The 21,363-nt window shown below is 41.8% G+C and overlaps 1 protein-coding gene across 1 annotated transcript in view; it reads right to left on the bottom strand.

The window, feature by feature from the left end:
• The window catches only part of LMBRD1 (LMBR1 domain containing 1), a 73,504-nt gene extending 53,187 nt beyond the window's left edge, over nucleotides 1-20,317 (bottom strand). Inside the window, exons 1-3 of the mRNA XM_036414779.2 lie at nucleotides 20,027-20,317; nucleotides 13,522-13,698; nucleotides 3,066-3,126 (exon numbers count right to left, since the gene is read on the bottom strand). Of these exons, the coding sequence (XP_036270672.1) occupies nucleotides 3,066-3,126; nucleotides 13,522-13,698; nucleotides 20,027-20,107 (319 nt within the window). The 5' untranslated portion in view covers nucleotides 20,108-20,317. The remainder of the gene's footprint in view (nucleotides 1-3,065; nucleotides 3,127-13,521; nucleotides 13,699-20,026) is intronic.
• Nucleotides 20,318-21,363: the final 1,046 nt, after the last annotated feature.

Genomic DNA, 21,363 nt, shown 5'->3' with positions numbered 1-21,363 from the left:
TTCCTTTCTCTGAAATCAATAAAAACATATTTAAAAAAAAAAAAAGGTTCTCAAAAAATGTAGTTTCCAGACCTTGGATTAGCAGAGATCCTTTTAGGATATTCACAACATGAAAATTATTTTCATAATAACATTAAGATATTGTTTGCCTTTCCACTAGCAGCTATTGTATTCTTCACCATGAAGTATTCACCAGCAGGATCACTTTTATTCAGGAAAAGTCCCTCTGAAGTAGTAATAGTTCTATTAGATGTCCACCTTTGAGTACACAACTCTTTTTTTTAAATATATTTTATTGATTTTTTAAAGAGAGGAAGGGAGAGGGATAGAGAGTTAGAAACATCAATGAGAAACATTGATCAGCTGCCTCCTGCACATACTGAGGGTGTGCCTGCAACCAAGGTATTTGCCTTTGACCGGAATCGAACCTGGGACCCTTCAGTCCATAGGTTGACGCTCTATCCACTGAGACAAACGCATTAGGGCAAGTACAGAACTCTTCAACTTTACGGGTGAAGAGAACTCCACAGAAAGCATACTTGTGAGAAGCACTTATGCAGTTTCACTTGTGAATTAGTCTTTTTTTTTTTTTTCAAACACCATTTTTACTTGAAAAAAGAACAGATAGATTAGCAACAGTTATCCAGACTTGAATATTGGGCCAACTTTCTAAAAGATGAGTAAAGTGAGCCTGTCACTTCAAAGAAAGTAAGTGAGAATACTTTTGCCAATACTAAACCTGAATTTCCAAGAGAAAATTAGAAAACTTGGATCCATCCATCTGGAGCCTGACATCTTTCCAATATATACGTATTTTTATAAGAACAGCGGGGATATTAATGAAATGCAAGAGTAAATCAGAATCTCTCTGGATGTAACCTAGCACTAGTATTGTTTAAAAGGTCCCTAGACGACTTTTGAAATTGCCTTGGGGGTTCAGTGCTGCTAAGCATTCCCACATGTAACGTCTTCAGCACTACTGATTAAAACGTAACTCATTTAATGACAAGCAGCTCCAGCTTAGGCAATAATATCCACTTTGGACTATGCCACTCACTAATAAGCTGATCTTGAACATCTCGAAATATTATCCAATTAAATCTTTCTGCTTTGACTCTATGGTCTTCAAAAAATCTTCTATTCAAATTTCTTTCCTTAGATCAGTGTCTCATCTATTGTATCTAAAGGTAGCTATCCCAAGTTCTACAGAGGATTAAACCCAAATCCCTAAGTCATCTACTGTAAATAAAGTTTAATTTAGCTCCCACGCATTTAAGATTGCACACTACCCTTAGGAGGACTGAGAAAAACACTCACTAAAATAATTTCCTATAGGCTTAATTCTCTCCATGAAACCAATAAGACTGCATGAATGAACATTCCAGTTTAGAAGTATTTATTAGAAATCTTTGTAACCTTGACTAAACCTCTAGGTTCAATAAGATATGCTTTATGAACCTGAATACACTGAGATAAAAATTGGCTTATTTTGTCACGTGCTCTACAGCATAAATACACTTTAATGTCACATAGGAGACAGGTCCCTTCCCCCAAATTTGTTTTTGAAGATGCAATTTATGTCCTTCCAATAAATTTGTATTAAAAAGGCAGCATTCCATCTACCATAGCACCTTTTCAAATTTTAACAGGTCAAATTTAAATTTTATCATATATATTTAATGTATTCATCAGAAAAATAAATTCTATATTAAAATACAATAAAAACATTTCTAAACTCTACATCAAAAGAATAGAATTTCATGGGTCCTATAGATTTTAAATCAAGGGAAAAGGCAAAGGTTATAGCCAAAGCAGCTAAATTAACATTTTATATGTCATAAGTGTCTATAGGTGCATTAAAAAATATTTTTTTCTGAGAATTTTCAACTGAAAATATTCAAGAACAACCAAATTGTGAGTAATATATTTTTATAATATTCGCTAGAGACCCGATGCACATGAAAATTCATGCACTGGGAGGGGGGAGGGGCGCTCAAGCCTGACCTGTCCCCTCTCGCAGTCCAGGAGCCCTCGGGCAGGAGGCGACCCGGCGACCAGGGGAAGGCGACACGCATCACACTACTGCTGCCGCCACTGCTGGCAGCACAATCTACAACCGGCCCTGGTTACCTGAGCCTCAGGTGGCCCTGGGCAGCTAGGGAGCTGAAGGAACTGGGCAACTCTGGAGGCAGGCGCCCCAGCCATACTGAGGGGACTGGGCACCGCCATCTCTGAAGGCGTGACAGTCCATTAGCATATTCCCTCATTGGCTGTGGGCGCCGCCATCTTTGCGGCAGTTTGAAGGTTAATTAGCATATTCTCTCTTTACTAGATAGAATTGCAAATTGATTTAATTAAATTCAAAATATCATGGGGTGAGGGGATTTTTTGTTTTGGACGTGTGGCAATTAACAGGTTAAAATCCAATAAAATCTTTTACAGAAACTTCTACAGATGTTTTTACAGTATCCAATTTAGCATCCTATTGAAATCTTATTCAACATCTTGATTTGTGCTAACTCAACACTTACACATTTTTATAAAAGCTCCAGTTGAGTCTAATGTTTATTAAAAGAAAAAAATTCGCAAACATTTAGGTGGCTATTATAAAGCTTTTATAATCCAAAATTAGGGAAGGAAGAGGAAGGAAGTGAGGGAGAAAAGGATCAATAATCATAATCCCCTGGATTAAGCTGGCTCAGTAAAGTTGATGCTACAAATTCCCCAGAGAGAACACTCTACTACTGTCAATATTTTTTTAAATTGCTAGGAAACTGAGAACTTTTAAATCAAGAGTGCAAGTGTGACACTGTTAGTGGTAACAAAGGAAAAGACCTGAGATTTAAAGTAATTTGACCGAACCTTCACGAAGAAATGCTGCAAGTGAACCTATAGCAAAGCAGGTAAAAGTTTCAGGATTATAAGAATGAATGCTACATTACTTATTCCAGCTGTCAGACAGTAATCTCAAATGTGATGTCAAAATAAATGTTTATATGTAGGTTTATTCTGTACTTTGGTTAGTAGCCCAGATATAAACTGAAACAAAACTGAAAGATACTTACTATAGTAACCGTATAATACAGTGTCCTCAATCTGTCTGCTGACATTAGCATTAGCCCAGTCCTAGGACAAAAAGGAAACAGAAATATTAATTTAACATACATTTGTTTAAAAGATATAATTAAGTTTTACCATGACAGAATATCACTCATAAATGTATCAACTCAAACAGGTATGGTTGGTACCTTCAAGAAGTGATAGACAAGTAAATGCTGAGACAGGAGATAACAGTTCTGGGGAAACATAAAGAAACAGGAGGCACCTAATAAAGACTGAAGTTCAGCCGAGACCGGTTTGGCTCAATGGATAGAGCGTCGGCTTGGGGACTGAGGGACCCGGGTTCGATTCCGGTCAAGGGCATGTACCTTGGCTGCGGGCATATCCCCAGTAGGGGGTGTGCAAGAGGCAGCTGATCGATGACTCTCTCTCATCGATGTTTCTAGCTCTCTATCTCTCTCCCTTCCTCTCTGTACAAAATCAATAAAATATATTTAAAAAAAAAAAAAAAAAAAAAAAAAAAAAAAAAAAAAAAAAAAGACTGAAGTTCAGGGATGGTGTCCCAAAATAACTAAACTGAGACCTAAAGGAAGAGAGGTCATTCTCGGGGGTGGGAAGGGGCAGTAGGGAGCAGAGAAGAAAGGAACATATATGGAGAATTTGAAAAAAAAAAAAACCAAAAAAAAAAACTGCAAAAAGCTAAACGAAGATTCACCAAAGCCTTTGGAAAAGAAAGAGAAAGCAAATAGAATGAAGGAGAACAGGTTTAAAGGACTAGTGAATTATGATCATGCTAAATATTTTGGACTTTGTCCTAAGAGCATAGAAAAATAGTGATGAATTTTTATATAGTGACAAATATGATTTGTATTTTAGAAAACTATATGAATATATAGATATTACACACACACACACACACACACACACACACACACACTAGAGGCCAGGTGCACGATATTTGTGCACAGGGTGTGTGTCCCTCGGCCCCGCCTGCACCTTCTCCAATCTGGGACCCCTTGAGGGATGTCTGACTGCCTGTTTGGTTCTGATCCCACTGGGCCGGGATCGAATCTAAACGGGCAGAAAGACATCCCTCTCACAATCCAGGGCTGCTGGCTCCCAACTGTTCGCCTGTCTGCCTTCCTGATTGCCCCTAACAGCTTCTGTCTGCCAGCCTGATCACCTCCTAACCACTCCCCTGCCAGCCTGATTGATGCTTAACTGCTCCCCTACCAGCCTGTTTGCCCTCCCCTGAAGGTATGGTCACCCCTAACTGCCCTTCCCTGTAGGCCTGGTCACACCTAACTTCCCTCCTCTGCCAGCCTGGCCAACCCCAACTACCCTCCCTTGAAGGCCTGGTCCCTCCCAACTGCCCTTCTTTGCTGGCCTGATCGCCCACAACTGCCCTCCCTTGAAGGCCTGGTCCCTCTCAACTGCCCTTCCCTGCTGGACATCTTGTGGTGGCCATCTTATGTTCACATTGGGGCAGACATCTTTGACCACATGGGGGCAGCCATCTTGTTTGTTGAGTGGACAATTTGCATATTACTCTTTTATTAGATAGGATAGAGGCCTGGTGCACGGGTGGGGACTGGCTGGTTTGCCTTGAAGGGTGTCCCGGATCAGGGTGGGGGTTCCCTTGGGGCATGGGGCGGCCTGGACAAGGGACCAGTGGTGGTTTGCACGCCAGCCATGCCCCCCTGGTGACCCAAATGGAGGCCCTGGTATCTGGGATTCATTTACCTTCTACAATTGAAACTTTATAGCCTTGAATGAAGGCTTAGGCCAGCCAGGGTATGAGGAAAGCTTAGCTTCCTCCATTACTGGGGAAACCCAAGCCTCCTGCTCACTCCGTGGCCGCAGTCATCCTGTTTGTGTTAATTTGCATACTTGCTCCTGATTGGCTAGTGCGTGTGGCTTGTGGTGTAACAGAGTGATGGTTAATTTCCATATTACTCTTTTATTATATAGGATACACTGAGTGGTCAGATTATTATGATCTCTGAACACATAATAATCTGGCCACTCAGTGATATATATATATATATATATATAAATGTGGCCTGGTGCATGAAATTTGTGCAAGGGGGGGTGGGGTGCTGTTCCTCAACCCGGCCTGCACCCTCTCCAATCTGAGACACCTCAAAGGATGTCCTACTGCTGGTTTACAGGGATCAGGCCTAAACCAACAGTCGGACATCCCTGTCAAAACCCAGGACTGCCAGCTCCAGCCACTCACCTGCCTGCCTGCCTAATTGCCCCAACCACTCTGCCTGCTGGCCTGCTCACTCCCAATTGCCCCTGCCACCAGCCTGCTTTCCCCCAAATGACCCCAACACCAGCCTAATCACCTCCACCGCCCCCATGCCAGCCTGCTCACCCTCAACTGCCCCCTTGCTGGCCTGCTCGCCCCCACCTTCCCTTTCCACTAGCTTGCTCGCTCCCAACTACCCCCCCTTCTGGCCTGCTCACTCCAAACTGTCCCCTCCCCGCCCCCGCTGTCCTGATCACCTCCAACTGATCCCCACTGATGGCCTCCTCACCCCCAACTGGCACCCCTGCTGGTCTCCCTATCCATAACGGCCCTGCCCCCCACCAGCCTGATCACACACAACTGCCTTCCCATCCTGGCCTGGTCAACCCCTGGCGACCCAAGCTCCCAGCCCCTCCTTTTTTTCTTTTACTTATTTTTTCTAGGGCCTCCTTGAGCGGAGGCCAGGGACAGCTGGAAGCAAGTATCTGGGATTTATTTTCTATAATTGAAACTTTGTAGCCCTCAGTGGAGGCCAATTAAAAAGATCTAAAGAAATGGAAAGTCACATGTTCCCACACGAAAAGATTATAAATATTAAATCCCTCCTAATTAATCCATAAAACTATATAATGCCAATCAAAATACCAAATAGTGGGGGGAGGGTTGAAGGGAGCTTGACATACTGACTCTAAAAGTCATCTGAAAAACACAAGCAAGAGATGGGTAATTTTTTTTTAATAACACCAACAATGAAGATTTACCTAGTTACTAAACCTTAAGAAAACATAAAAATCTATTATTATAGTAACCTTTCACTTAACCAAGTGGCAAATTTAAAACATTAATACTATCCAATAAAATGGCAAATGTGGAGGAAAAGCCATCTCCCACACAGCAATAGTAAAGAAGATAGTCTATAACCTAAATTCACATAAATCAGAACAGCTATAAGTACATAGATATGTTTTAGATGAGTAGTACTATCCCATGAATGACATGAAGATCTCTTACTGGGTTGCTTGGCAACAAGGTAGCCCAAATGGGGCCTCCCCTTCCCACACAGTAGGAGGAGCGGCACCCAACTTCAATTATGCGACAAAGGGGCCCAAAGTTTCTAGGGTTTAGCAACTGAAATGTCCTAGTGCCCCATGAACAACTTACATATAAGCTCACATTTCTTGGAACCCAAGTCCATACTATTTACCTGCAAAGCCACTCTTCTACTTACCATATAAGAAGAGGCAGTCACCTCTGCTGAGATGTATGCACTTTGAGAAAGCTTGCCTCTTTACAGAATGTCAAGTATACGTATAAGCATTTGTTTGCTTACTAATAATTATTCCCGTAAATTCCTGCCTGCACCAAGTAATGTTTAATGACTTTTCACCATGAGACCTTTACCCAACAATATTCAGAGTAACACTATTTAAAATATTAAAAACAACAATAGACTCCCTCTCCTGCGCCCGCCTCCCCTCTCCGCCTGCCCGAGGCTGAAGCCATGGAGGTGCATCCATCCGCCTGGGACGCCCCGTCCTGGATGCGCCTCCTGGAGGCTGAAGCCAAGGCCTCGCATCATTCCGCCTGGACCGACCTGTCCTGGATGCCCCTCCCGGAGGCTGAAGCCATGGCAACGCATCATTCCGCATGGACCATGGACCGACCCTTCGTGGATGGGACTTCTGGAGGCTGAAGCCAGGGCCACGCATCATTCCGCCTGGACCGACCTGTCCTGGATGCGCTTCCCGGAGACTGAAGCCACGGCAACGCATCATTCCACCTGGACCGACCCTTGGTGTATGCGGTGTGAGTGCCCGGAGCCCGCCCTGTTACCGGGCCTGAACCGCGAGCAGTCCTGGGCCTGGGCCCTGGACAACTTCCCGGCGCTGAGCCGCCCGTCCTGAGACCCCCGCCTCTGCCTCCCCCCGCCCGGCCCCCGGGGCGCCCAGGAGCCCGGGGCAGAGGAGCCAGGAGCGCCTCCCAGACCCGCAGCCGCCTCCCGGGGAGGCTAGGGTGCCGGAGGGCACAGCCCCGCGGGCCCTGGCCCCGCCGGGAGGGGCCAGCCGCGGAGGGGACGGGGGACGCGGAGGGAACTGGGGGCCGCGGGCTGCGCTGAGCCCCCACCACCTGCCCCGGCGCTTAGCACCCCGGCTGCACCCCGGGAAGCGGACCAAAGGCGCCCACCGGCTCCAGGAGCCGCACCCCCGGGACCCCGACACAGCCCTGTAGGCAGCCCTGCTGCTCCTTTCTTCCCCGAAGGACACACAGACGTTCCCGCCAGTGCAGAAGCGTGGCTTCTGCCTCTACTCCTCATCTCTCTTCTCTTCTGGAGCCTGTGGACCTCGATTAAATAAATCATGGACCCTTCAAAAAAAAACAAACAAAAAAACACAACAATAACAATAACGCCGAAACCGGTTTGGCTCAATGGATAGAGCGTCAGCCTGCGGACTGAAGGGTCCCGGGTTCGATTCCGGTCAAGGGCATGTACATTGGTTGCGGGCACATCCCCAGTGGAGGGTGTGCAAGAGGCAGCTGGTCGATGTATCTCTCTCATCGACGTTTCTAACTCTCTGTCCCTCTCAATTCCTCTCTGTGTAAAAATCAATAAAATATATTAAAAAAAAATAACAACAAAACTGAAGACAATCTATGTGCCTGGTAAAATGTAATACTGTACATTCATAACAGTTATGAATGTACATGGAATATCATACAGAGTTTAAAAACAATTAAACCTAAATAATCTGGCATAGCTGGACATCCATGAAGTACTTTTGAATACCGAGAAGCAGAACAAGTTGCAATCAACAGTGTTAACAGTCTTTGTCTAAAAAAGTACTGAAAGAAACACCCGTACATATACAGAAAAATGGAAAGTGTAAGTAGTGCTCACCACATAGGAATGGAAAAGCACTGGGGAGAATTCCATGCAATGTGACTGAAATTTTTTTCACCCATGATTCAAGTATCTAAATGAATATGTACATAAACAAAGCTTCAGTTCTTAACAGCTGTGTCTCTTTAGTGATTGTTTATACATCAAAACAGAAGTTTTAAAAGATTTCTGAAACTTGAAGTTTTTTTAAAACAGGATAATTACATCTACCCTTACACAAACTCCCTACCAATTTCCAAGACACCCCCATGAGGTATTAACATACACACTGAGAATCTATCTAAAGCTAAACTTTAAAATTGAGTAAGTCCACAACTTATGGGGGGGAGAGTGGGGAGTTTAGAGATTGAAGGTAATTTAAAGCCATAGATTCACTGAAATTTAGTATTTTTTACTCTGCAGTGCTCTTTTGTTTAACCAAATCTTGTGCCAAAAAGAAACTAAGTGTTACTGTTACTATTTTAAAGCTAAAACTATGTGTAAAATATACAACATCACTCAAGAACTATTAGTGAATTTGGCTTTTATACACTGTCTTGCATCCAAGGTATCTGATGTACTGTCCAAAGAACTTAGTTTATGAAACCTTCCTTTTTCCACATTTCGAGAACTACTATGCCCTTGATACATTTTATAAATCACCCTCTCCCAGAGTGGAGACCAAAGGAACTTCAGAGTCATTTAAGACCCAAAGGAATGTGAAACAATCAAGAACTAATACTAAATAGAGAATATTAAAGAACATTTCAAAAGAAAGGAAAAGGGAATAAATACCATAGGAAAAAAGATGTAATGGGTCAAATACATAAAATTCCCTTTCCCATTCTTCAGATGACATTTTGAAACAGTCCAACCCAAAATGACATTTGAATCTCCTTAATTTTACTGATAACCTCACCTTATACCAGTGTCTCACTCAGAGGTGATTTTGTTCCCAGGGGACATTTGGCAATGTCTGCAGATATGGGGTTGAGGGAGATCAATATGCTACTGGAGTGTAATGGGGTGGAAGCAAGGATCTGCTAAACATCTATAACACACAGAAGAGTCTCACACAACAAGGAATTATCCAGCACAAAATGTCAGAGGTTGAAAAATACTAACTTAGAGGTCTCTAAAATAATATGAAGCCAAAAGAACTTACTCAACTTACTACCAAATCTAACAGCTAAATTCAATCTGTATTCAATAGTTAATTCTTCCTTCTGTAGGTGTCCATACCATTGACTAGCATAGCCAACATTTCACTGTTAGATACCACCCCCCTAATCTCCTTTGCCTTCTCAAAGACATTGCACCTACCAATAATAACTTCTCCTTCAAAAAGTTCTCCAGATCTACGTAATACAGTACTTAAGTACCCAAACCCTACTAATTACCATTAAACAACAAAGAGGTCAATCCATTCTCAACCACCACAAATAAAAACACCTCCCCGGGCCTGACTCTACTCTCCTAAAGGACAAAACTCACCAAAAATTTGTCAGCATTCCCTATCACTACCTTCTCACCTCCCTGTCCACATTTAGCACACTCCAATCTGAAACCCCAATGCCTCAATGAACTTAATCTTCATGCTCTTTGGTTACCACTGACCAAAGCCAAAAGTCACTTTTCTACCTCTCTCATTTAACTTTTCATCATTCGAAAAAGCTTTTATTATCTCTTCCTGAAACAAATTCTTCTGATTGTCATAGCCTCCCTCTGATTTTCTTCCTAACTCTTAGGTTACAGCCTTTCCCCTTTAGCTAGCCTCTACAAAATGAGCACTCTAATCCAGTGGTCGCCAATCAGTCGTCCTTGAGGTTCAAAAGGTTGGCGATGGCTACATGGTCCAATGCTTCTCTGACTACTCACTCTCCCCAATTACTAGTCAGCCCATAGCTCTAAATAACATCCATATGCTCATGATTTCCAAATACTTCATTCCAATCCAAAAGTCTCCCTGAAGTTTCAACTCTCTACTTGACACCTCTACTTGAGTAAATATAACAGGAACTTGAAGTTAACTTACACTAAATACAACTCTTTTTTATACATTCATCTGCCCATGGCATGCATATGCCATTTGTTGCTTCAGGCTTCCCTATTTCTTTAAGGTATACAAAAACCTAGGCATCAGTGCTTCAATTTTGTTTTTCCTACACCCTCCATATCTAATTCATTAGCAAATGCAAGCAGTTCTATCTCGAAAATATATATCAATTTTAATCATTTTCTCTACTAACACTACACAAATCCAATTCACCTTATCTTTTATCTTCATTAAATTCACACTGCAATTAGAAAAAAACCTAAACCATTAACATGACTTAAAAGTGGTAAGTAATCTGGTCCCCACCTTCTCTGGATCTCAGCTACCCTGTTTCCCCGAAAATAAGACATCCTCCAAAAATAAGACCTACTTATAGGTTTCCTTCTGAGTGAAATATAAGGCATCCCCCCGAAAATAAGGCCCCCCTAGGCTAAACATGAGAGATTTGGTCCACTGATTCTGAAAGAAATGGAGTCACAGGAAATTCAGGAATTGGATTGTTATGATGATGTTCCAGAATATGTTGACATGATTGTCATTGAATAAATGAGTAAATTCTTGATACTGTAGGATTCACATTTTGTCTGGTTTGTGTTGACAACTACCGTACTACCGTACTGTATACAGGTAATAAATTTCCTTTATTTTCATTTAACAATAAATGTGTACCGTCTTCTTCTTCATGGAAAAATAAGACATCCCCTGAAAATAAGACCTAGCGCATCTTTGGGAGCAAAAATTAATATAAGACACTGTCTTATTTTCGGGGAAACAGGGTAGTTTCCACAAGCCCCACCACCACACTTCAACCAAAAGACCAAACTCAGCCTGACAAAAAGCCTCTTATCTACTGATCTGTCCTCCCCCCTAAAGGCACTCCCTCTGGCTCTTTTCTTAACTAGCTTCTCTCATTAAGGTCTCAGGTAACCTCAGCAGTCTGGTTTCCTAAGCAATTTGGCCTTCCAATCTTCCTATCTGAATTACCCATATCCATCTGTTATATTTCCTCATAGAATTCATCACTATGAAGTTAGCTTGTTTTGCTGTTTACTGTTGGTCTGGTTTTACAGTAGGTAAGCTCCATGAGAGTAGCAGCCTCATTTGTTTGAATCATTAATCTCTAGCACTCACATTTATCAGGTACATAGTACAAGCTTAATAAATATTAAGTGAATGAATATATGTAGATGTAATGAAAAGTACAAAGTTCTCAAGCTACAACTATCACCATCTGAGAGTAGGATTGAAGCATCAGGAGAGAGTTCAGTCCTGATACTTAATTGGCCATAATGAGATTAATCACTTGGGGAAGGGAATAAGATATATTTTGGATATCAAAACATTAAATGACCCTGGCTGGTGTGGCTCAGTTGATTGGGCTTCATCTTGAGCACAGAAAAGTTGCTGTTTGGATTCCAGGTCAGGGCACATGCCAGGGTTGTGGGTTTTATCCCCAGTGAGAATGTGTACAGGAAACAATCAATGTTTCTCTCTTTCCATTCTTCTCTCTCTAAAGTCAATAAAAACATATCTAAAAAAATAAAAAGCATTAAGTATTTTGATACCACATCTTAACTACTAATTTTAATTGTATACAATGTATAAAATAGTATAAAATAAAGGATATTTGTTGACATTACAATCAATTTTTTTATTTTCTTTGATTAATATACTTTGTGCAATACTATCCAAAGTTACTGGCCAACTATAAAAGACACTGTAATAATATACTTACAGCTATTCTTTTTTTTTTTTTTTTGAAAATTCAAGATGAAAACGTATTTCACTAAATCTAAACAAATCAAATATTCTAAATTCAAAATTCAAACTCTCTTCAAATAATAATTATATCAGGGATAATACTAAGCTATAGATACAGCTAAAGATCCTAGTGAACAGAGAGCTCTGGAACCAGTCTGCAGAACTTCAAATCATAGCTACAGCACTTAGGAGCTGTAGATAGCTTACATCATCTGTCCACTCCTCATTTTCTTGCCCATAAAAACATGGTCAATACTAGCTACCTCATACAGTTGTTTGTGAGATTACAGGCAGGATTAATATATGTTAACCACTTAGGACAGACACATAGTAAATATTCAACAGATTCTAGTTCATACAGTATTTGGCACATACTAAGTGTTCAATTAAATACCTGCTAAATGAATACCTATAGAAAGTAACTGTAATTTTTACAAAAATCAAAATATATCTAAATCTAGTTGAAACCGCTTTGGCTCAGTGGATACAGCGTTAGCCTGCAAACTGAAGGATCCCAGGTTTGATTCCGGTCAAGGGCATGTACCTTGGTTGCAGGCACATCCCCAGTAGGGGGTGTGCAGGAGGCAGCTGATCTATGTTTCTCTCTCATCCATGTTTCTAACACTCTATTTCTCTCCCTTCCTCTATGTAAAAAAATTAATAAAAAAATAGATTTAAAAATAAGTAAATAAATAAATCTAACCATAAAAAGTTTCAAATTATTTAAGCCCTGTTTGCCAAATTCAGGAACTTATTCTGGAACCATGCATTATTGAGATACTAACTGGTATAATATTTCATTCAAATATGTGTGTTAGACACTGGGCATACAACAATAAATAAGACCCAGTTCCTGCCACATAGCAGCTTATACTAACAAGAAACTGAAAGTAATCTGCATAGTAAAAAAGGAACTTAGAAATCTTCCATTCTAAAACCCTTCATTTAAAAATAGGAACAACCTCCTGCCCCACCCTCACCCCCTCCCAGAAAAAAGGAAAATAAATTGAAGTTTTGAAAAGTTAACTGATTTGGCCAAAGATACATGCCAGATAGTTAAGAGCCCAAGATTAGAACTCAGGTCTTATAATTCCCAGCCTAGTGGTCTTTTCACTACACCATTCACTACAAAGTACTCAATGTGAAATAAAGATTAGGATTCTGATCTGCCACTAACAAAAGCCCTTCTAAATTGTTTATTTAGGCATTAATGCAAATCAAGTCAAAAAAACTTCAAGCTATGAGAGGCACAAAAATAAAACCTACTACAATTGATATATTATCAGGTTAACAAAAGACATTCTTCAAATTTGGAGGGTTGTCAAATTAATAGTCTTATGTCACTCAATAGTCTATTTCTAGTCTTCCATGTTAGCAGTCACATTCTCAGCGTCTATGCTGCATTTCGATTCTCATTTATTCCAAAGACAATAATATATACTGGACTGTTAAACTTAAAGATGTAATTACCAAGTATTTGAAAGGAATAGAATCATATAGTATAAAAATTACCTTAAATGTGCCATTTTGATTTTTCATGTAGGAAACCAGAAATATATCCACTGGTAGAAGTGCAGATGTGATAAGTGCAATTGCCAGAGAAAAAATTGCCGTTATGGTGGAGACAACTTCACTTTCCCGCTGACTTTGGTATTTACGAACATATATCCAACAGAACGCCAAAATAGCCTGAAATAGAACAAAAAAAAGTGTTTTGTTATTGTCCTATGTATTCTTCAAAACTGATTTTAACGTGTTTGTTTCCAATGGGAAACTTTACATTAAGTAAAGGTTATTTTAGATGTGTAAAAAATTTAAGCCTGATAATTTTCCGAGCTTATTTCATGGATGCAGTACAACCTCACTTAGGAGCAAAGACACATATATACAAAGTAAAAGTTAATGATGACAGTGCTCATTTGCCTATATCCTCACAGAACACAGTACAATAATTAAAGGTTTCACACAATGTCACAGTTATAACTAGCTTTGAATATATTTTCCCTAGAGAGCTATCACTACATGCCCTAACCTACTGGAGCATCACAGAATATAACTTGAATTGAAATTAACTTCTATCCCATTATGACAGTTCAAGAGTAGCATTCAGCCAAAGACTAATTGCCAATAATCACTATGCAACTGACACATTTTACTATAACTCAAATTTTAGAGAGCATTTAAAAAAAAGTGCACAATAAAAATAGATTCATGTGCATTGCAAGGAACTTTCCAGTGAAAAAGTACACTCTGAGGTTCTGACATCTCTAATCAAGCAGGTACTCTTAATAGTTAGCAATGTCTTTCTACTGATGTAGGGGTGTCGAACTCAATCAGAGAAGGGGCCAAAATCTAAAATCCAGCCTAAATCGAGGGCAGAATGGTTTACTGAACAGTCATAAACTGTCATTGTGATGGAAACGCAGCGGAGTGCAGTGATGACCCGCGGGCCTTGTGTTTGACACATGTGGAGTAGAGGAATTCAGTCTCCTGATTCTCCAAACTTTAGGTAACATCGGAATCACCTGGAATACTTATTAAAGCACAGGCTGGCCCTGACTGGTTTGGCTCAGTGGATGGAGAGTTGGCCTGCCGACTGAGGGGGTCCCAGGTTTGATTCTGGTAGAGGGCATGTGCCTTGATTGTGGGAACGTCCCGGGTGGGGCTATGCAAGAGGCAGCTGATCGATGTTTCTCATCAATGTTTCTAACTCTCTATCCCTCTTCCTTCCTCTTTGTAAAAAATCAATAAATTAAAAAAAAAAAAAAAAAAAAAAAAAAAAAAAAAAAAAAAAAAAAAAAAAAGCACAAGCTGCTCAGCCCCACTCCCAGAGTTTCAGATTCATGTGGTCTGAAATGGGGCCAGAAAACCTGCATTTGTAGCAACTTTCCAGGTGAGGCTGTGCTGGTCCAGAGATTACATTTTGAAAACTTTTGCTCTCTTCAATTATAATATATGAGACTAGTGTCCTAGTGCACAAATTTGTGCATATTGAAAGGAAATTAATTAGAAGAAATATTTTAATATCGCTCTTCACCCTTTCTCTGTAATAGAAGTGCCAGAAAGAAAATTAGTAAAATGTACATAAATATAATATATAAATTTAAAAAAAACTGATATAACAACAAATATTTTCTGTGAAATTTTTACTGTCAGAATCCCCGTTTATCATTAATTTTTTAAAAATATGCTGGGTATTCTGGAAAATTCATATCATTTGGACAAACTTTGCCTTTGCTACAACATCAAGTAAATTTTCCATCAGATAGTTTTTCATTGGAGAAATTTAGGGATAGGCAAAATTGACATGTAATAGTCATTCCACCACAACTTGTATTCAATAACTGATCCTCAGTTACCTCATTTTTGCTATGAAGGCAGTTCCTACCAGTATTGGTAGTACTTGTCGATAAGTGTTCTTCAGACATATTCTGGTGACAATTTTGGCTTCAGAATGTCAACAAAAAATGTGACATCATTACCTAGCACCCACAGCCACCATTTGTGGGCTGGGCTGGGCTGGGGGCCACATTTTGTGCCATGGCAGCATCGGCTGCGATTTGGTGGGCCATCACCCCAGGGTGGTGGGAGCGCCTGTGTCCCACCTGGGGGAAGTCAAGTTTTGCTTTGTCGGCGCCAGGTCCACAGTGCCATTTCTCTGTGCGCGTCAAGGCAATATTTGCATTGAGCATCTGCCCCCTGATGGTCAGTGCGCATCATAGCAACCAGTCAGGCAGTGGGGAGGACACTTAGCATATTAGCCTTTTATATATATATATAGATGTCATGTAAAATAGCATCTAAAAGAAACTAACATACAATTTGCAAACAATTATAAGGAAAGGTTTAGAGCAGTCCCCAACCCCTCCCAAGAGATCTAATTTAACTGGTCTGGGCTTTAGGATTTTTTAAAACTCCCAAGTTGCTTTTAATGATAGTCATGGATGAGAATCAGAGCAACAGAGGTAGGAATGAGAACAGATGTTCGCTAAACTAATAAGCACACATATTGCCTGGGATTATGTTAAAATGCAGATTCTGACTTAGTAGAACTGGGGTCTTATGTGTACATTTCTAACATGTTCCAAGGTGCTGCCCTCACTTTTGAGTAACAAGAGAGAACTTGCTTTAAAGAAACGGAGACTGTCTTATACAGTAATGGGAAATATGAAAGATAGTAGAAGGCAAATTATTGAGGCTCTTGGGGAGACTAGATAGAAGGGCTTGATAGAGATTATCAGCTTAGAGGAACCTGATTTAACAATTCCTTATGTGGTAAACGTTTTGCTTGCCCACAATTACAAGTTATCAATCCTAGTGTTCTGATTCTTTAGTAGATGACTGGCATCAGTGTGTTAAGTCCCCAGACCCCTGGTAGTCCTTTCTGAGGATTTGCAATTTCAAAATTATTCTTGTAACAATACTAAAATGTCATTTGCCTTTTCCACTATGTTGATATTTGCACGCATAGTGTATAACTCATGGCGGGGAAAACTGATGAAAAAGCAAGCATGAGTACAGACAATGGCACCAAACTGCAACCAAGTGTGATGGCTGAATCCAGGAAAGGTGGATACCTGAATATTTAGGGGTTGGAAGCCAAACTAGGCACTTTTGGCAAGGAACATCATTTTTACTTGAAAGCACAACTGACTATGGTTGTGCCGACTTGGATATTTGGCAGATTTTGTCAAAATGAACAAAGGGGATCTCTCACTTCCAAGAAAAGCAACTGACTATATTTGTTGCCAATCATCAAATTCAAGCTTTCAAATGAAAATTAGGATTTTGAAAAACTAGTATTCAAAACTGAGCTTTACTGTTTCACAATACTTACTTCTGGGATTTCTTATGAGAAGATCAGTGGTGATATTGAGAAGGAAAACCCCTATTTTGTAAAAAAAACAACAACTGCTGTTTGGAATTTTCTGCTGTTTTTTAGATTATTCTAAAAATGTTTGCTTTGTAGTCTGCTTTAGCCTGTTCCAATAATGATGAAGATAAACTTAGCTGTATGACCTTGTAGGCCAAAGACTACCGTGTTTCCCCGAAAATAAGACATCTTCCGAAAATAAGACCTACTTACAGGTTTCCTTCTGAGTGAAATATAGGGCATCCCCCCCGAAAATAAGCCCCCCCCCCCAGGCTGAACATGAGTTTGGTCCACTGATTCTGAAAGAAATGGAGTCACAAGAAGTTCACCAGGAAATTCAGGAATTGGATTGTTATGATGATGTTCCAGAAGATGATGACATGATTGTCATTGAATAAATGAGTAAATTCTTGATACTGTAGGATTCACAGTTTGTCTGGTTTGTGTTGACAACTACCGTACTACCATACTGTATACAGGTAATAAATTTCCTTTATTTTCATTTAACAATAAATGTGTACCGTCTTCTTCTTCATGGAAAAATAAGACATACCCTGAAAATAAGACCTAGCGCATCTTTGGGAGCAAAAATTAATATAAGACTGTCTAATTTTCGGGGAAACGGTAGATATGCTCATAATCTCAATGCCATGCCAGGTGCATTTTTTAATTGGCTAGAACTGTATTGTTTTCAAGGCCACCATTGAGATAACCACTAAGTGCACATAGGGCTGGCTCTTTAATAAAAGGGAAGTTCTGCTTGTAGCCTTGCTTAGAATTTGAATTCATTTTCTCTAAGCCCATAGCGCGATGAATAAAGTAAGTCTCTCCAAACTCTCCTCCTGCATCGTTTGATTGTTCGGGAACTCTGTAACAGTATTAATGAATGTGAAATTTTTATATTATGTATTAAAATACACATATATCCATATTTGGGAGATCTGTATAACTCAGTGAACCAGTGTTTTCTAAATGACAAATGCATCATGTCATAAAACCATGCATGATGAAAAGACCCATTCAAAGTACAACATGGCCCAATGGGTGTTAATGAAACAAAATTAAAAGTTCATTGATAGGGTTTCAGATTCTTTATTGCAACTAACCTTTAATTCTACTACTGAGTTTTGATATGGTATTAAAGAATAAGGTCCACAATTACCTAAAAAATACTTCTCTGCCAAAACCGGTTTGGCTCAATGGAGAGAGCACTGGCCTGCAGACTGAAAGGTCCTGGGTTTGATTCCAGTCAAGGGCATGTACCTTGGTTGTGGGCACATCCCCAGTAGGGGCTGTGCAAGAGGCAGCTGATCCATGACTCTCTCTCATCGATATTTCTAACTCTCTATCCCTCTCTCTTCCTCTCTGTAAAAAAATCAATAAAATATATTTTAAAAATAAAAAAAATACTTCTTTGCTTCCAACTACGCATCACTAAAACTGGATTTTCTTCATATACTTCAACAACAACAACAAAAAAGACTTATCTCAAAAGACTGAATGCAGAAGCAGACACAAGAATCCAGGTCTCTTCTAATGTAATAAACCAGGACTTAGAGTTGCAGAAAATTAAACAATGGCCCTAATTACTAAGTTTTTTCTACTTCAACATCCAGTTTCAAATTCCCAATTCCCTTCTCATTTTATTTTGTTTCTACTGTAAAATCAACATAAATGCCTTCCCATCGTTACCTATCCAAAGTCTACCTCAATTATACTTTCTTCCAATATTGTTCTCTAGTCCCTGACGTCCTATTCTATAAAGTCATACTTTGGTTTTCAGTACTTAAAATACCTGTTTCAAGCATTTTTGTTTCCCTACCTATCTTCAGATTTTCTTAGAGGCCACAATTTCTTTTGTTTGCATCCTCCTACAATTGACAGCAAAACTACCACCTGTGAAATGTTTATTCACTGATAACAGCCAAGATATTCCCACTAGACTTCGAAACTGGTTACTTGCTTGTTTTTCTTCTAAACCTACTGAATAGGAAAAGCCCAGTGAACACCCCAAGAACAGGACTGGATGGGCTAGGGAAACCACAGACAAGCTTTAGGTTTCCATTTCCTTCACCAAGAGGAGTAAAGCATAAAGCATGTTCCCGTGTAAAGGCAGTAGTACTCCCTGCCAAAGCAAAGGTATAGCAAGAGAAAACTTTCTTTAAGTTTTCACTTTTTTCTTTAGTTTTTGGTAGGGTTTCTGGTAGCGTTGCAACATTTACTGGCAAAGCATAGTTTCATAGGTGGTAGACTCCGTGTGGCATCTAAGAAGGACAATCAAACGCCTCGATTTCCAGAAGTGAAGATAACAATTGTTTGGTTTGATTTTTGTTTTTAATTGTTTTCCTAATGCCAAGTGGCTAAAATACCTCGGGGCTGAAGCAACAGCAGGGCTGAAGGAAGACAATGAATGTGAAAGGGGAAGGGTGGGAAGGGGTAGTTCAGATGGGTGGTAACATACACACCCTGATTCTGAGAACAGAGAGGGTTACAGCCTGCCCCACACAGGTTTCTTCCTACAGACAGACTCCAAAGGAACCCTCAAGCCAGAACGAAGGAACACTCAGGTCATCAAGGCAGAGTCGCACAGCACAATGGCTGAGCAGGTTGGCGGCTCCATGACTCTAAGGGAGAGGGAACCGGCGAGGAGAGCAGCAGACCAGGCCCTGCTCTGAGTCTGGGGCCACAGAAGTTGCAAACGTCAGGCCCAGCTGCCCCACCACCCGGGGCTCCTCCCGTCTCCCCGGGTACCAGAGGCCCCCCCACCCTCCCCCACCCTCCCCCACCCCGAGGGTCTCCTCCGCCCCCAAACCCCAGCCGCCCAGGGCCCAGGGTCAGGGGTGAGGGCAGGAGTTTGGAAAAAGGAAACCTGCCATATTAGGTTGTATGTATCTTCAGGAAACAGACAGCAAGAGCGTCCGGGAAGCAGTGTCCCGTCCCCCAGCCCCAGCGCCGCCCCAGCCCCGGCTCCGAGGAGCCCCCCACACCCCCCAGGACCCCACAGTCCCAGGTACAGGCTCGGCGGGGCGAAGAGCGTCTCCGGCGTCCCGGGAGGCCCGCGGCAGGCCCGGCCCGCCCCTCCCTCTCGCCCTCCCTCCCCGCCACAGATGTAAACACGGGGAACACTCCAAGCGCCTCCCCTACCAGAAGTAAGAGGCCGAAGATGCACCAGCCGATCACCAGCTCCGCCGAGGCCGCGCCCGCCGCCGTCGCCGCCGCCGCCATCTTCGCCTCCGGCCCGGAAGGCTGCGGGCCCGGGCGGTGGGGAAAGGGGAGGGGAACGGGGGAGGGGGAGGAGGGGGGAGAGTGCGAGGCCTCCCTCGCACCCCAAAGGTTAAAGGGACGGAGGGGGTGGAGCCAGTGGTTGCCAAGGAGACCAGCCCATCAGCGTCCCTTGGCGACTGATCGGGCGGGGGGCGGAGCGGCCCGGGGCTGACGCGCGCGCGCGGAGACGCCGGACGTCACCGCTACGTCATCTGTACGTCACCGCGCCGTCGGCTTTCGAGGTGACGCGCGGGTCTCAGCGAGGATGTCTCTCCGTGAGGATGCCTCGCAACGATGCAAGCTTTTGGAAAATGCTACTGGATTCGCGCTAAACCGGTGGAGTGGAAAGGCCAGGGAACGCCAGGAGGGCTGCACTGGCTGTGTCTGGAGATTCAAGCCAAAGTTAGGTGTTTCCTCTTCCTCTCCAGAGGAAGTTCATCCCTGGGGTCCAGGGTGAAAGTGGGTAGCAGAACTCCTCACCGGGGTCCAGGAAAGGCTGGCTCTGAAGACGCAAAGTTTACCACCTGCCCAGATGACTTTCTAATTTGCTGGCATTGGAGCCTGGCCCAAGAAAATGCTTTGCTGGAGACTGTTACGGGATATTATGGTCTTCCTATTTATCTCTGTAACGTGTGTGTGTGAATTTCCATGGGGACGTCATATCCCAAAGATGTTTGAGTTTGTAAACATATAATAGAATTGCGGGTGTTTGTAATATTTTTTAAATATATTTTAATGATTTTTCACAGAGAGGAAGGGAGAGGGATAGAGAGCTAGAAACATCAATGGGAGAGAAACATCGATCAGCTGCCTCCTGCACACCTCCTACTGGGGATGTGCCCGCAACCAAGGTACATGCCCTTGACCAGAATCTAACCCAGGACCTTTCAGTCCACAGGCTGGCGCTCTATCCACTGAGCCAAACCAGTTCGGCCGGTGCTAGTAATATTAGTAGGAGAACAAAACAGACACTGCCATGGGTCCATAATGAAGCTGAGGGAAATAGTTCCTGGTTGGATCCACTGGAGTGGAGGTACATATTTAACCACTGCATTCAACAAACATAATTGTAATGGAATAAAAACACAACTTCATGAGTGAATCCCACCACCTCTTCATAATAAGTTATCCTCTACCTAGGACCTGTTTCAGGCAGGAATCGGATAGTAGGGAAGAAGTGAAGTGGTCTCACTGCTAGGACAAAGTGAGGAGGGAAG

Source organism: Pipistrellus kuhlii, unplaced genomic scaffold (assembly GCF_014108245.1).
Source record: "Pipistrellus kuhlii isolate mPipKuh1 unplaced genomic scaffold, mPipKuh1.p scaffold_m20_p_5, whole genome shotgun sequence".
Lineage (NCBI taxonomy): Eukaryota > Metazoa > Chordata > Mammalia > Chiroptera > Vespertilionidae > Pipistrellus > Pipistrellus kuhlii.
This window is presented reverse-complemented; position numbering and strand designations above follow the sequence as displayed.